General features: G+C 37.5%; 2 protein-coding genes across 11 annotated transcripts in view; one reads left to right on the forward strand and one right to left on the reverse strand.

Moving 5' to 3' along the window:
• Positions 1-14,811, reverse strand: part of LOC5573175 (protein kinase C and casein kinase II substrate protein 3) — a 147,951-nt gene that overhangs the window by 88,439 nt on the left and 44,701 nt on the right. The gene's annotated exons all lie outside the window — the stretch shown is intronic.
• Positions 10,086-12,594, forward strand: LOC110677051 (NF-kappa-B essential modulator-like). Its single transcript, XM_021847589.1, has 5 exons — positions 10,086-10,588; positions 10,647-11,002; positions 11,783-11,949; positions 12,006-12,142; positions 12,205-12,594. Exons 1-5 carry the CDS (start codon positions 10,221-10,223, stop codon positions 12,542-12,544), a joined length of 1,368 nt encoding a protein of 455 aa, XP_021703281.1. The 5' UTR covers positions 10,086-10,220; the 3' UTR covers positions 12,545-12,594.

Raw genomic sequence — 14,811 nt, forward strand, 5'->3', positions numbered from 1 at the left:
GGCTCCTCGAAATTTGGACAGGCCGGACGAAGCGAAGACTTTGCGTGTCCAAGCGGATCCAAGCGCTACAGAGTTCAGTGTCACGATATACGACGGGGATACGTTCCAGGTGACCGATGAGTTTGTCCATCGTGAATCCTGGCTGACGGCTGATAATAAGGCTAGTCGTGAAATACGTTCATGAGACCGGTAGCCCTCTACCGTTTCGAAACGTGGACTATGCTCGAGGGAGTCCAAGCAAGCTATTGGGGTTTGCGAACGCCGCCGGGTGTTTAGGATCATCTTTGACGGCGTGCTGGAAAACGGTATATGGTGGCAAAGAATTAATCACGAGCTAGTTCAAATCTACAGCGAATCCAGGATTCGGAAGATGTGTTCCGGAGTTCCTCTAAGATTTTTTCAGATATCCTCGAGTAATTCTTCAGAGTTCCACCAGAAATTACTCCGCAGCTCGTCTAGGAGTTCTTCCGGGGTTCCTCCAGGAGTTTCTCTGATAATTCCTTCAGACTTCGGGAATATACCCCAGTTCCTCCGGGAAATTCTTCAGATTTGCACCAGGAATTTCTCCGGATATTTTTGTTTTCCAGGAATTGCTCTGGGTAATCTCCGAAATTTCTTAAGATTTGCTCCTGACATTCCTCCATGAATTTCTTCAGAGTTCCTCCAGGATTAGCTTCGGAGTGTCTCCAGGAGTTCCTTCAGAGTTCCTCTATATATTCCTGCAGAGTATCTTGAGGAATTCTTTCAGAATTTTTGATGAGTATTCCTTCGAAGCTCCACCGAGAATTCCTTCGGATTTCCTCCATAGATTCTCCAGGAATTCTTCCAACGTTCCTGCAGAAAATCCTCGGAGCTCCTCCAGGAAGTCTTTTGGAGATATTCTAGATTTTCTCCATAGCTCCTCTGGGATTTCCTCCATTGTTCCTCAATAACAGTTCACACAACTACTCAAAAACACTCGGAAGGAATATCAGTACGTATTAGATGCGTGAGCTTTGATAATGTTCAATCTTTAGAACAGCGTCAGCGTTTTTAGTACATACGTGCATTTGACGCATCGAATCTTTGCGGATTGGTTAATTGAAAATCATTGCTTCAAATTTAGCTGCCAGTTGAAGTTGACGGACCATTCTTAATCCACCGGTGTGAATTGTGACACTTGAGCGGGGCACGCCCCCGTATGATCCCCTCGTGATCTGGACCAGTTCTAGTGTCAAAATTATTTGACCGAGTTAGTTTAGTTAGTTTAGTGGATAAGACCTTTGTGGCCCACGCTTTAGAGTCACAACCGCGCGGTAATGTCCGCTTCTGGTTCTAGCGATTGCTAGAACAAACGTATGAGCGTGGAACGAGTAAAAGATGAAGAATTGAAAAAAATAAAATCGATAGCTACAGAATACACAACTAAAATGCATTTACAAAGTACTCTATCTACGAAAGAGCCTGGGATTGAACCCATGATCTTCTGCTTATCAAGCAGAAACGGTAGCCATTAGACCACCAAGCCTCCTTACGATAATCAGAGCATTTTGTAAGAATGTCGGACAGTGACCCTATAAAGATTATTCGCTTGGTACAAGAAGGCGTGAAGTTCACTATCTGTTTAAATGATTACTAAATAAACGAAAATTGTTTAAATGTTGATTAAACAAACGAAAACTTGGTGGTGTTCTACTGACATTAAAGGCGCGAAAGCAACATAAAAAAATCTCTAGGCGAAATTCCTCCAGAATTCCCTTAAGAAATACTATAACAATTCTACACGTACCTACAAAGAGTTTTTCGAAGTATTCTAAGAAATCTGTAAGAATTTTATTTTGGGAAAATAAGAAATTTCCTGAAGAAATTTCTCCAAGTTCAAAGAATTTCTTCATAAGTTTATCTTTGAATTTTAGCAGTGATTTCAGCATAACCTACTATAATTATTTTCAAGGATTTCACAAAGTATTCGTCTGAAAATTACACTAGTGACTCCTTTAGAAATTTACAAACAGACACTAACAGCTATTTTCCCCTACACAGATAATAATCGGAACCCAAAATCAAGAAATTCATAAACAGAAATTTCTTGATTGTATCAACTATTTTATACACGAATGAGCTTTCTTGACCATGGTATGAACTTCCAAATTTGAAATAAATTTTTAACTTTGTGAATCTGAAACTCCAGCAAAAATAAAAAACTTATTAGCAGCTTGAGTATTTTAAAAGGTTCGTTAATAATTCCTAGAAGCTAAAATCTCTGGGATCCTTAAGATCGTTCAAATTTACATAAAGCTTTAAAGAGATTGAATTTAAAGGTCTTTCAAAATATTTAGTTAGAAATAAAAAATGATTAACACTTCTTAGCTAATCTAATGCTACGTTCAGACTAGAGCTGATATCACGTGATATAGGCTATCTTGATATCAAACGTCATACTTCTTATTTCCAGTGAAAACTGGATGCATGGTTTCTGATATCAAGAGAGCCTATATTACGTAATATCAGCTCTAGTCTGATCGTAGTATAATACTTTGATATATGTTATCAAATCTAAGAAAGCTTGAGAAGGTATACTAAAAATTATTGAGGATTCTAATGATAGCTTGAAAATATCGAATCTTTGGTGCATCAGATACATAAAACTGCATGATTAATTGCTACATGCTACAGCACATGTTCCAAAACAGTTTTGGAATACACTTAAAACCAAAACTCCCACGAGATGCATCAACCATTTTACGGATTACGTAAGCAACGTAACAATCGATACGCCGCGCCGCCAATAATGGCAATGATTTCGATTGAGAAAAATCCAAAACAGAAACAAAAAAAAAATCAATACGTTATCAAATCCTGTTAATCGACAGTGCCGGTTCCCGCAAACGAACCGCACTTTCCGCCACGTTCATACAGTGCTGGACAATACATTTGAAATTATTTCGATTTGCTATACAAAATGTTCATCTTTAGCTAGATCTCAGTTATATATGGACCGATTTTGATGAAATTTTTACTGGACGTCAGGACATAACTTGAATTTTAACATAAAATTTTGTTTTGTTTTTTTTTCCAATCACAAGTTCAAAATTCAAACCGATTAGACTAAAGTGAATTTTTTGACGAATACACCTGAGGAACACGTGTTTTTCTCAAGCATTAAAATACCGCTATTTATTTAATTAACGATTGCGTTTTTAAAAATATGATAGCACGTCTAGTTTTTGAGATATTGGATGTTGAAAATGCAAAATTATACTATATCAGCCAACTTGAATGCAAGTTGGTAAGCTTGTATGGCAATTTATTTGCTTAATTTGCCAATGAATTCAAACTTCATATTTATACCCGAGCAGGTGAAAAAAGCTCAGCAATAGCTAATTTTGATATGGACATCTAAAAGTGATATTAACTTGATAGATATAAGAGATAAAAGATCTGAAAATGATATCTAAAATTTACTCCTAGAATATCATTAGCATATCATACTTAGCTTTTGTAAGATCTAACCAATATCAGCGAGCTATTCATTTGATCTGCAAACATCAAATTTTGATATGGCTTAGAAGTTCCAGGAATAAAATTTAGATATTATCTTCAGATCTTTTATCTCTTATGTCAATCAAATCAATATCTCGATTTGATGGTCAGAACTTCGCTTCTGCTCGGGTAACAACACTTATCAACAAAGTTCATAATATATTTGATGCTCAAAAGTTAGTTTTTGTTGATTTAGAAAAGTATTGTATTTTGCCATAAAAGAGAAAGTAAGAGTTTTATATGGAGACCAAGCATGTTGGAAAAATCGATTGAATCTAAATTTAATGTGCAATTTCAACCAAATTATATCTGAAATGAAATTTTAAGTCCTACATGCTTGCTTGGTGTATTAGATCACAAAAAAAGTGAAATAAATTATACTTTAAATGTTAAGTAAACGTAAATGAAACCAGTTTTTATACAATTTTGGTGACCTGTATCTAAAAATTGTGGCGTGCTGAAAACGCATCGGATTCAGCGACCCCAGATTTCAACTAGAGACACATAATTTGATCCTCGAGACACGCAAAAATGCCATTTTTGTTACGCTGTGTAATTATAAACTATAAAATTTCTAATCTATACATCTATCTAAATAAATACAATTGCAATGGTTTTTGTATGTCACGAAATGGATTGAGAACGGCTCAACGGATTTAAGTAATTGTTTCACTCTTGCACTGATAAATGGCTGGCATGGCTGTGACGTGTTTGTGAAGAATATTTTTTGTGAAAATCCACCGGAATACTTGAGTAGAGGAGCAATACAAATTTGGATTTGAGTGTTTGGAAAAATCACTCAAAACTATATTTTGGAATTCAAGTTATTTCTGTGGAACTGTCAAAATTTCATTCAAATTGATTCACAGATAACTCAGATCTAACCTATGTGTATGGAAAATCGAAAAAAAATAGTTGCAAATGTATTGTCCAATACTGTATGTATGCAATCCAACCGCGCGGATGGTTGAGATCATTTCACTTTCCATTTCAAGCCCCATTTCCCACCTGATCAACGAAGAGCAAGCAATCGGAAATTGGCGGCACACTCACACTTGTTGTCTGACCATCATTGCATTATTGGGAGCGAACTAATCTTTGTTTTCATCGTCGGGTGGGATCAAAAAACGTATCCTAAATATTTTGACAAAAGTATCACAACTACAACATTTGTCTTTCTTGAAGATGAGAATGACAAAAACTGACGAGGAATTTCAAACTTGTATATAACAACTAAAGAAAACTAACCATAAACAATACGACCCTTCATAAATAGCAGAAATCGCCATTTTTGGAGCAAGTTCGATATACCGTTCAATAAATTGAAGTGAGGTAATAGTAGACCAGTTTTCCTCTCGATTAACTTTAACTTTTACTTTTCTTTCCGATTTGTATTATGGCTTCTTTCGTCCACCAAAACCCTTAACATGTAATTGTACTCTCTTACCTCACTTCATCTTCAATTTTTATTTATTTACACCATGATTGGTACTATAGTCGAAGCATCGAAATAGATATTAAAAATTAATTGTACTTTGCTTAAACTACATCTCTCGTCGTCTTTAACACAGTCAATTGTATAGTAAGCATTTCTGCCTAAAATATACTGGATTCGATGACTCTGATCGGCACAATCATCAGCTTTGACCGCACACGTATGTATGAAGTGATTTCATGATCGATTTGGCGATATATTAACTGCCAATTTATGATACTTTATGGACCTGCACCATGCATCGTGTAGATATCTGAACGAATACATGCACTTGCAAAATTGACATCCATCAACAGTTTGTCATTGCAGGCATTGTCACCACATTGTCGTTGAATAAGTATGACGTAGTAATGGCAATAGATAGAATTCTACTTTAGGATAACACTGATTTTGTTCAAGATTAAACTCATGAACAACATTCATGTTAGAACTTATTACTTCAATTGATCCATTGGGCTTTATAAGCTCTAAGGGACACGCATTTCAAATAAACCTTATAACTTTCTGCGTTCACCTTTTACAAAGAAGGTGAATACACCTACACGAGGCCATAACCAATATATTTTGAACAACACAATATTCGGCAAGCACATCACGATCTTACGAAGGCTTCCCCATGAATATCAATTGGCAACATTATATCACCTCGGCCGTTATTTAAAATCTGTGCGTAGGACGCGTCGTGCCTCCGCTAATCGGTCATTTCTCATTATCTGCTCCTTGATTGTAGTTCGATGCAGAAAAAAAATCGCATTTCTATCATTCCATACCGTTCAAGCATTCCGAGAAATTTCGACCCAGAAAAGCGACAGGCCGGGGGCTTCGCGGCGTGAATTTCAATACTGCAAGTATTGCGTAAAATACTCCAACAATCGAGCGCATGCCAAATGACTGGCCGCTCCGGACCGGAATGATCATCACAAAACATCGAACCGAAATCGAAAGTCCATCTAGCGAAAGATCGGAATGTCAGACCGGTCCTGGTTGGGGTGAACAAAAATTCATTAAGATCTTTTAGGCCTAGTGTTTTTCGAGCAAAGATTTGAATTTTAAATTTCTTCATAGATGATTGTTCAAAGTATTTGTGAACATAAGTTGATAATGGAAGGAAATACTAGATCAGAAACGGAAATTATGCTGATTTATCAGGTCTGAAATGGTCTAATCCAGCACCCGCTTCAGTATCTTCGGAACTAGATATCATCGCGGTAAAGCTCTTCAAATGTTATCAACCTTAGCGGTACTCCAGCACGCTTCATTTTTTTCGGTGTTCCGAGTTCAACAAATTTCACTTTTCATTTGTTTCGTCATCGAATAATGTAAAAAATATGCATTTCCAGCTGGTCTGTGTGCCAATAGGACACACTGAGAAGAGGAGACTCCATTGGCAATGCAAATGTATTCTATTGCTGTACATCGCTGTCATTTCAATTGTCAGTCCATTACGGAAGAAGCGCTTATCTCACCGCTGGCAGCAACGACTGTGCGCGCATTGACCACCGGGTGAACCAGATTCACCGGTGTGGTGTGCTTCGGATACCTAATGCCAATGATGTTGATGATGATGATTGTGATGGTGATGATATAGATTATAGATGATGGTGCGAACCACCTGCTTTGGGAGCAACCACCAAACGTTTGTGTTTCATTATTATTCGCTGTTCACTCTGACGGACGCACTATGATACCGTTTGTTTTATCTCTCTCTGCTTTTTTCCCGAATACTTCCTTTCGTTTCTTGCGTAATCGATCATGTACTCGCATATATTACACTTTTTTTTTGTTTGGGTTGTGGAGTTTAGAGACAGCTGAGTTGGATGAACTTTGTTCATCAAGATCGAAAGTTTGCGCGCGCATTCCAATACAGTTCTTATCTGTTGTAAGCATTTCTATGTGCAAATTTACCTGCAAATAAAAGGAACAAAAAAAAACATCATTAACAATAAGTTCAATGTGAGGTTGGTAAAGAATACGATATTCTACAATGCGAAATTGTCTTGTCACAGAGGTATGGAAGAGCAATAAATCGGAACATTAAAAGAATGCGAGTGTAAAATTTTGTTAAGGCACGTATGCTGCCGTGAATCGCAAATCAGTCCCATCTGCATTTTCGCAAAAATTGAGTTGAGTTCAGTTTTCAATATATCTTCCAATGCTCTTTCAGGTGCCCCAATGAAATAATAAAAATTTGTTCGAAAAAAGTATAAAAAAACAGCAAGTCAAATTGTTCCACAACGAAAAGTAAGTCCCACTACAGAGTATCGCACCGTGTAACACAAAAATGAACCGTGTTCTGATCATCTTTATATTTTTGTTAGAAAGACATCGTAGTGAAAAGCAAATTAAGAAAGTTTCATTAAGATTTGAACATGTTCCAATCCTCTGCATTTTTTTTTTCAATATACGTATGGAAAACGAGTTTAAAAACTTCACACTCCATTTTCTCAATGCCTACTTTTTACAGATGGGACTGACTTGCTATTCACGGCAATATGGACTATATAAAGCGTTAACGGTGAAGCTTTGGTACATGGAGCAAAAATCCACTAGCATGTGAATAAGGTGGATTAACCTGTGCTAACCAAAGCTTTTTTCGTCCACTACCGGCATATTTGGAATAATAATTTATGTAAACCTCACCCACTTATATGTAAGGGAGCATCGACTCTATCTATCAGAATTGAAAACATATACATCATTAAATAAATAAATGATAATCGAATTTAATACTACACCATACATAAATACACAGTTTGTATCCTTTGACAAATACATTCAATACACAGTTTGTATCGTATACGCGTATTTCGATTCGACCCGTCTTCAGTGTCGTGTACTAGACTCAGCTTCTACATGAAGATGGCCTAACAGTTGAGGATAAGCATTACGGAGTTAGGTACTTCAGAGCCGGAACCGGAGTTTCGTTCAACGACATGGTTTTGAACATGTTGACAGCAGCATCAGGATACGCTTTCGCCAGAATAACCTCACTTTTTGTGGAGACATAAAGGAAATATTTCAACAATTCCGTATTCGACATATGGAATGCTTTATCATAAACATCCAGGACATCAAGTATTTGTGATCGATGTAACCACCTTTGGAGCTGCATGCTCGCTTTGCATTGCGCAGTATGCAGGGACAAACAGAAACTAATATGTCGAAGAGTTCAAGGAGTAGTATTCAGAATCATCATGAGCAATAGTCTACAGTAGTGTTAATTACTGTAGTTGATTACTACCTGAATAGTGAATACTGTCGAAAGTTTGAAGACTCATCTGATACGTGGCCCGTTGATCGTTCTTACATCTTGAAATAATAACATATCAAGACCAATTATTACCTTTTTTTGTTTAAATTTATGTTGAAGCTACACTCAAATTTCCAAATATGGAAATAAGTGAATATTCAGTAGTTGGATTCTAAGCATTTTTTCATTCTTAATAATCGTTATAAAGTTATAAAGTTCGTAATTTAAAAGCCAATTTTGCACTACTTGATAAAAAAACTGAATTTCCATCAAATTTCAATAAAAGTTGTTGTAGGTCAAATTGGTCAACGAAATCTTACTGGATTATGGGTAAGATTCTCACAAAATCCTGGGTGTTAATTCCCCACACTTATTGAAAGGATTGAAACAATATCTTGGACGGAATATTAAAATATTAGGAAGAATTCTTTTTAAACTCTTAGGCAGGATTCTCACAGAATTATTGACATGAATTCTATGGGAACGTTGTGCTGTATTCTAAAAAGCGTTGGGAAGGGTCCTTAAAAATGTTTGTTCTTGACAAAACAAACGCTGAATATTGTATATACCTAATTATCAAAATGGTCAGGGCATGATTGATTTCTGAACAGGATAATATATCTTAAGCATGATTCTGACAGAACTCTATGCACATCTTTTTCAAAATTCCAAATCTTTTCCAGAAGCCGACTACCAAGTCCAGAACCAGTTTAAAGGATTAACGCAAATTCATTATCCGCAAAATTTCAGCTAATCAACGCACTTGAAAGATATTGTTTGCAATTATTCGCTACGTACTACTGCAGTGCGTTGCCAGCGATTAATCAGCAAATTTAGCTCAATTCATAAAAGAGAAGTTTTCGAGAAAATTGATTATACCTTAACATTTTTTGGTCATTAATTTTAACCGAAAATACTCTTCAAGATCATCAAATAACTAACCTCCAAGCCACCACATCAGCATGGAAAGATTGAGACGAATTTCAACGAAGTATTGCAACACTTCAAACCCAAGTTATCCTGCACCAATAGGTAGAAAGTGGATGAACTTGTCATTCGAATAATTGACAGTTTTCATACAAAATCTACTTTTTTTCGACAATGAGTTCATTCTAGGTGAACAACTTCCCCTACACACTCTTTTGTGTCGCTCCATCACTTACATCATGTGTCATTCAGTCATAGCGTAAATTACGTCCACAGTATTGTCGGCTCCGTGGCCGTGCGGTTAGCGGCGTCAGTCGTTTAGGCGTATTGTGCCACGGGTTCGATTCCCACCGGAACTACACCGACGGATGAATGTTGACCAAGGGCCATTCATACTCGAATGAGTGAGTACTGAGAATGTACGCTATTTTACTTACGAATTGCGCATGTCATCCATTCAAAACAATCATGCAAATCAAGTTAAACTATGCACTTCTCCTTATTCTTGACATTACGTGTCCACTGGGACAGGAAAGCGTAGAGTGTTATGGGCAATTCCACTGTATTTAAATGAGAGCTTTGTCTGTCAATGTGAAATCAAAGAATTAAGAAAAATGTTGAACCGTCTGGCAATCCAATCAAGACACCTTCAGTATGGCTTTGCTCCCTAGCTGTGAACTTTACCATAAGGCTGAAGAAGGCTATACAAAAGTTAAAATAACACGGAAACAAAGTAAGGACAAAATCAACCTAAAACTTGTAAAAAACATCAACATGTAAGCTATAAACATAAAACTAGATGAGATCACCAAAAACTAACATTAAACTAATAAAATTTAAAGTTTCGATGTTTCGAAGGACTACTAAGAGCTTTCCGATCTTCAATCGAACTCAGAGTTTTCCGAATAATCGTAGTAGCCTTCAATTGCACTACTTTCAAAATTGATCAAAATTGGACCGTCGAGGTGCAAAATAGTAGTCCAAATTTTTCGTATCTACAGTTTCTAAATTCAAAAATTTATCAAAATGTCCAATGGTCGTCAAACCATCGACGACAGCAAGCCCTTGGCCGGCATCATCAACACGATTGACACCCTGGAAAACACTCTCAGCAATCTGGAGCTGGATGTCCGCAATGAGCTGAACGCCCAGCGATTGTTATACCGATGCCAGCTGAATCTGGCCGGAAGATGCCCTTCGGTGGATCGCGTCAGGGATACGGATAGCCAGACTTCCCATGGAGCAGCGTCGATAGTCAGCAAATATGGCGAATGTAACTGTCGTTGCAATCAAGCTCTGGAAATCTATCTGGCTCAACTCCGCAAGGCGCAACTTGATCAAGAAGAACTTTTTCGGACGATGAAAATGAAAGATGAACAAGCGAAACTTTATCGGTAAGAATGAAAGTTTTACGATAGCTTTAATTATTACTATGTTTTCCTCTGAAAACAGCTGCAAATTAATGGAATCCAATGCCCTCGTGGAGCGCCAGAAGCAAGAGATAAAGGCACTCAAGGATAATGAAGAGCTCATAACGCAAAAAATCAATACCGCCCTGGAGGAGGAGAACCAAACGCTGATGACCGAAATCGAACGTCTGAAGAGTCTTCCGGATGAGCTGCGAGCGCGGGAACGTGCTCTCAAGCTGGCCAACAAGGAACTGCAGGAAACGAAGCTCACGCTCAAGTCCCTGTTGCTTGACATTGAATCCGGCCTGGAGACGTGTGAGGACATCTCCGGGGAGCTGCAGCAGGAACGAAAACGTGCCTTCCACACGCTGAACGAGATCGACGAGGAAAAGCGAAAAGGTAAATGGCTGCGGCACAATAATGTGGGACACGGAACTTCATTCATCTTGCTGGTGAAGAATAGCTTTTATAATTTCATCAATTTGCATAACAAATCGTAGGCAATAATGTCAGCTTCAATGTCACTCCAACAGGAATTGAATTTCGTTTAACTATTTTTCAGTTATTAGGATAATTTGATATCTCGATTGAAAAGCAACGTTTACTATGGTTCTCTTCATTCAACATTAATGTTCAATTGTGTTTATCGAGTGATTTCAATTACATACATACAATAAGAAACGATGAGCTCTTTTGAGAAGTATTTTTTTGGTCTCTCATTTTGTTTGTAAAAATAAATACAGTCATCTCTCCCTTACTCGATATTCGGTATCTCGATATCGAGTGAGAGAACCATAGTAAAAGTTGGTTTTCATGGCTACCTCGATGGTCCCTTGGATCGCATATGCATTGGTTTTGTGTTCTGTAACTCGATACCTCCCTAACTCGATGGTCCCTTCAATATCGAGTTATGGAGAGTTGACTGTAAAATAAAAAACAAGTAACGATGGCACTTATAAGACGCGACGTGAGACAGGACACAACACTTATTGTTCTTACAACGATTTCAATTCAATACAACGGTTCAATCGTTGTAAGAACAATAAGTGTTGTGTCCTGTCTCACGTGGCGTCTTATAAGTGGTATCGAGGTTCTTACGTTAGCACAAACCCCAAGAAATTGAGTAACGATGGACATTGTTACATCCTGTTTAACATACTGACTCCTTTCATTGTACAGTTTTAAGTTGGATAGGCAAATACAGTGAACTGAAGCAGCAGTACGATTCAGCCGTACAACAAAAGGAATCCGTTGCCCAGTTAAGTGCTGCCTTAAGGGAGAAGACTGCCAAACTGGACGCTCTGTCCAAGGATTACGATGCACTTAAGAAAGAAAGCGTTGATTATGTAAGTTAGATAAAGTTCATCTTAGCGTGGTAATTAGTTAATTGGACTTTAAATAGATTTCAAACGTGGAAACCGTCAACGAGAAGCAGAGAACAGCACTACAAGAGCGGGTGGTGGAATTGGAATGCCAAAATCTGCAATACAAAATTGCTCTGGAGGAACAATGCCAAAAAACTTCTGAAGTTTCACATAAGTATGATATACATTTTTATTAAAGTTCCTAGAAGTAAGTTAACCAATTACTTTTCTTCGCAGCATGCAACGAGAGTTACTGAACCTGGAGATGAAGTTCGTCGAAGCTCAGGAAGAGGTCAACGCCATGAAGATATACAATGAAAAAGCCGCCGCCAGTGCGGAATACACAGCACGACGCAAGAGTCTAGTCGGGGATGAAACATCGATGGACTCGCAATCGCTAAGCCCACCGTACTGCAAAACTTGCGGTGTAGAATTCTCGTCGGAAAATGTAGATTCAGAACATAGCTGTTCCAAAGACATTCTATCATCGAAAAGCGAAAACCACGATACCGCTACGCGATCGATAAAGTCCGAAGAAAACGACACTAAATCGAAGAGTATGGAATCCAACTCGTAATACTTTCGATCATATTTGTATGTTAAATTAAAATATTGGTATCAAATCGATTCATGTAGTCTATTTTACTCTTCAACTGGACACTACCCCGAATGAATCGTATTTCATTTCTTTAAACCTGCATAACAAGGCTATCAGCACTTTGAAATCAATTTCAAACGGTAGTCATTTGAAACCTTGGCTAAATATTTGTTTTCCGACCTATCTATCAAACTGTGCTTTGTCTCGCTAACTGCGGAGACAACGCCCTGTTGATATTTCAGTCTCCTTCAGTTCTCCGCAGCACTTTGTCACCTGGAAAGCGCGAATCGCGCCATGTCGCGTCCGCAGAATATGGATAAAGCTATCAGCGAGCTCTTTTGGAATGATGTAATTTGACTCCGATAAATTGCAAAAGATATGAATGTTAGATAGAAGTGTTCATAGAAAAAGGCTACATCTGATTATGTATCTAGGTTTTTTAGGCTAAGGGGCCTATTTTGTAAATCGAGCGGATTCATGTGACGCCTCTATAGTCATTGTCGATCAAAGTAAGCATGCATATTTCAGATGTCATTCGTCGACTCTCATAGTAATCCAGTCACATAGAGTGACCTAAGACAAGACGTGACAGGTCAAAGTACAAAAACGAAACCAATTGCCTGTAAAAAAAAAACACTTCTCATTGGTCGTTTTGGCAAAGGTTTACTTTCATATCGTTGAGTTGGATTGCAACAGGGCACTTTGTTGCGTTCATAGATTAGAGTTTTTATCAAAAGTTTGGAAAATTTTCATTTAATCTTTATGTTTCGAAACTTTTTATATTCGATGTTAAGTTCTAATCATGTGCTCCTACAATGCAAAAAATGAATAAAAACTACCTAATTGTAATCAATATAATGGAAATTATGTCAATTCTACCTTAAAATAACGCCAGTTTTGAATTTTAACGTGATTTTCTTAAAATATAGCAACCTCTATTGTGCTAAATGAACGATCCGTGCAAGGAACAATCAAATTATGAGCCATTATATTCAAATTTGTTCACAAGATTTGCTTGAAAAGGATACTGGTAACACTGGATTTAGTATCGTCAAGGTTTTCGACTGAAAAACAACGGGGCAGTCTTAGTTGAGCTGTCACGTCCTGTCCTAGAGAGTGACAACTACCGATAAACTCGAGTGACAGAGCCGAGTCGAGCAAAATGTTTGGTCGACAGTGACTCCAGTCGAGTCGTTTTAGATCGACTTGACTTATAAAATAGGGCCCATTACGAATAAAATTGATTTTGGAAAAAAAAGCTAAGGGACAAAATGACAAGAAGTCGAAAGGGCAAAAGATCTAGAGGTCAAACAGTCAACAGAAAATTATGTGCTATCAACGTTTGTTTTGAAAAAGATTGAAATCTTTTGTTATAGATTCTTTGGCATCACTATATCCCAATGCTTGAAATAATCTTCGGAACTATTCATGCACAAAATATAATAGAATAATATGAACTTTCAAAGTGAAACCAACCAGGTGCTCAAGGCTCTTGAACAGCCCTTTAGAATTACTGCTAAAAATGGGGATTGACAGGTTGCTTTCGAAAAAAATGGAAGAAACTATAATGTTCAGCGATTGAATACTTAAGCAAACAAGAAGGATTCGCCTAATTTTTATCATAGAAAAAAATAGTCAATTTCTTATAATATTCAATAGTTCTTAATTTAAGAAATCTTTCTAACCAGCAATGCTATCTTCTTGATGAACCTTCAAATTTATCTCAACAATTGAACATAAACACTAAAGCCGCTACTAATTTACCCGTGTGTGTTAAGCAAAACTCAATCCAAACAGTAAAAGACCCTGACGAAAAAGGCAAAATCGAAAAGCAGTAAACCGGGTGCTACCGAAGCAATGAAAACAATTACAGCGCACGTGAGAGGCGTGAACCTGTAGTAGGGAGCCGGCCTTCCATAATGATGACGGTTCGTCGCGCAGTTAGTCAGTGGAGGTATCGCGTAACCAAGATCACGACACGAGTACACACAGTTTAGTTAAATGGGATCAATCAACATGTCAAGGGAATGGAGGAAAAGTCGTATTGACTTGTCTCTTTGGTCGTCGCTTATCAATGGTGGGAAAGGCAATATGTTAATGTGTTCCAAAGACTATTTTAGCATATTTTACAATTAGAGAACACTTTTGCAGAAAAATTTTTTCAAGGCTATCTTAACACCTGGATAAAAACGTACCATTTAGTGAATGGAATAAACCATTTAATGTACAGTATAACATATTGGATA

The sequence above is a fragment of the Aedes aegypti genome, chromosome 2 (assembly GCF_002204515.2).
Source record: "Aedes aegypti strain LVP_AGWG chromosome 2, AaegL5.0 Primary Assembly, whole genome shotgun sequence".
In the NCBI taxonomy this organism is placed as follows: Eukaryota; Metazoa; Arthropoda; class Insecta; order Diptera; family Culicidae; genus Aedes; species Aedes aegypti.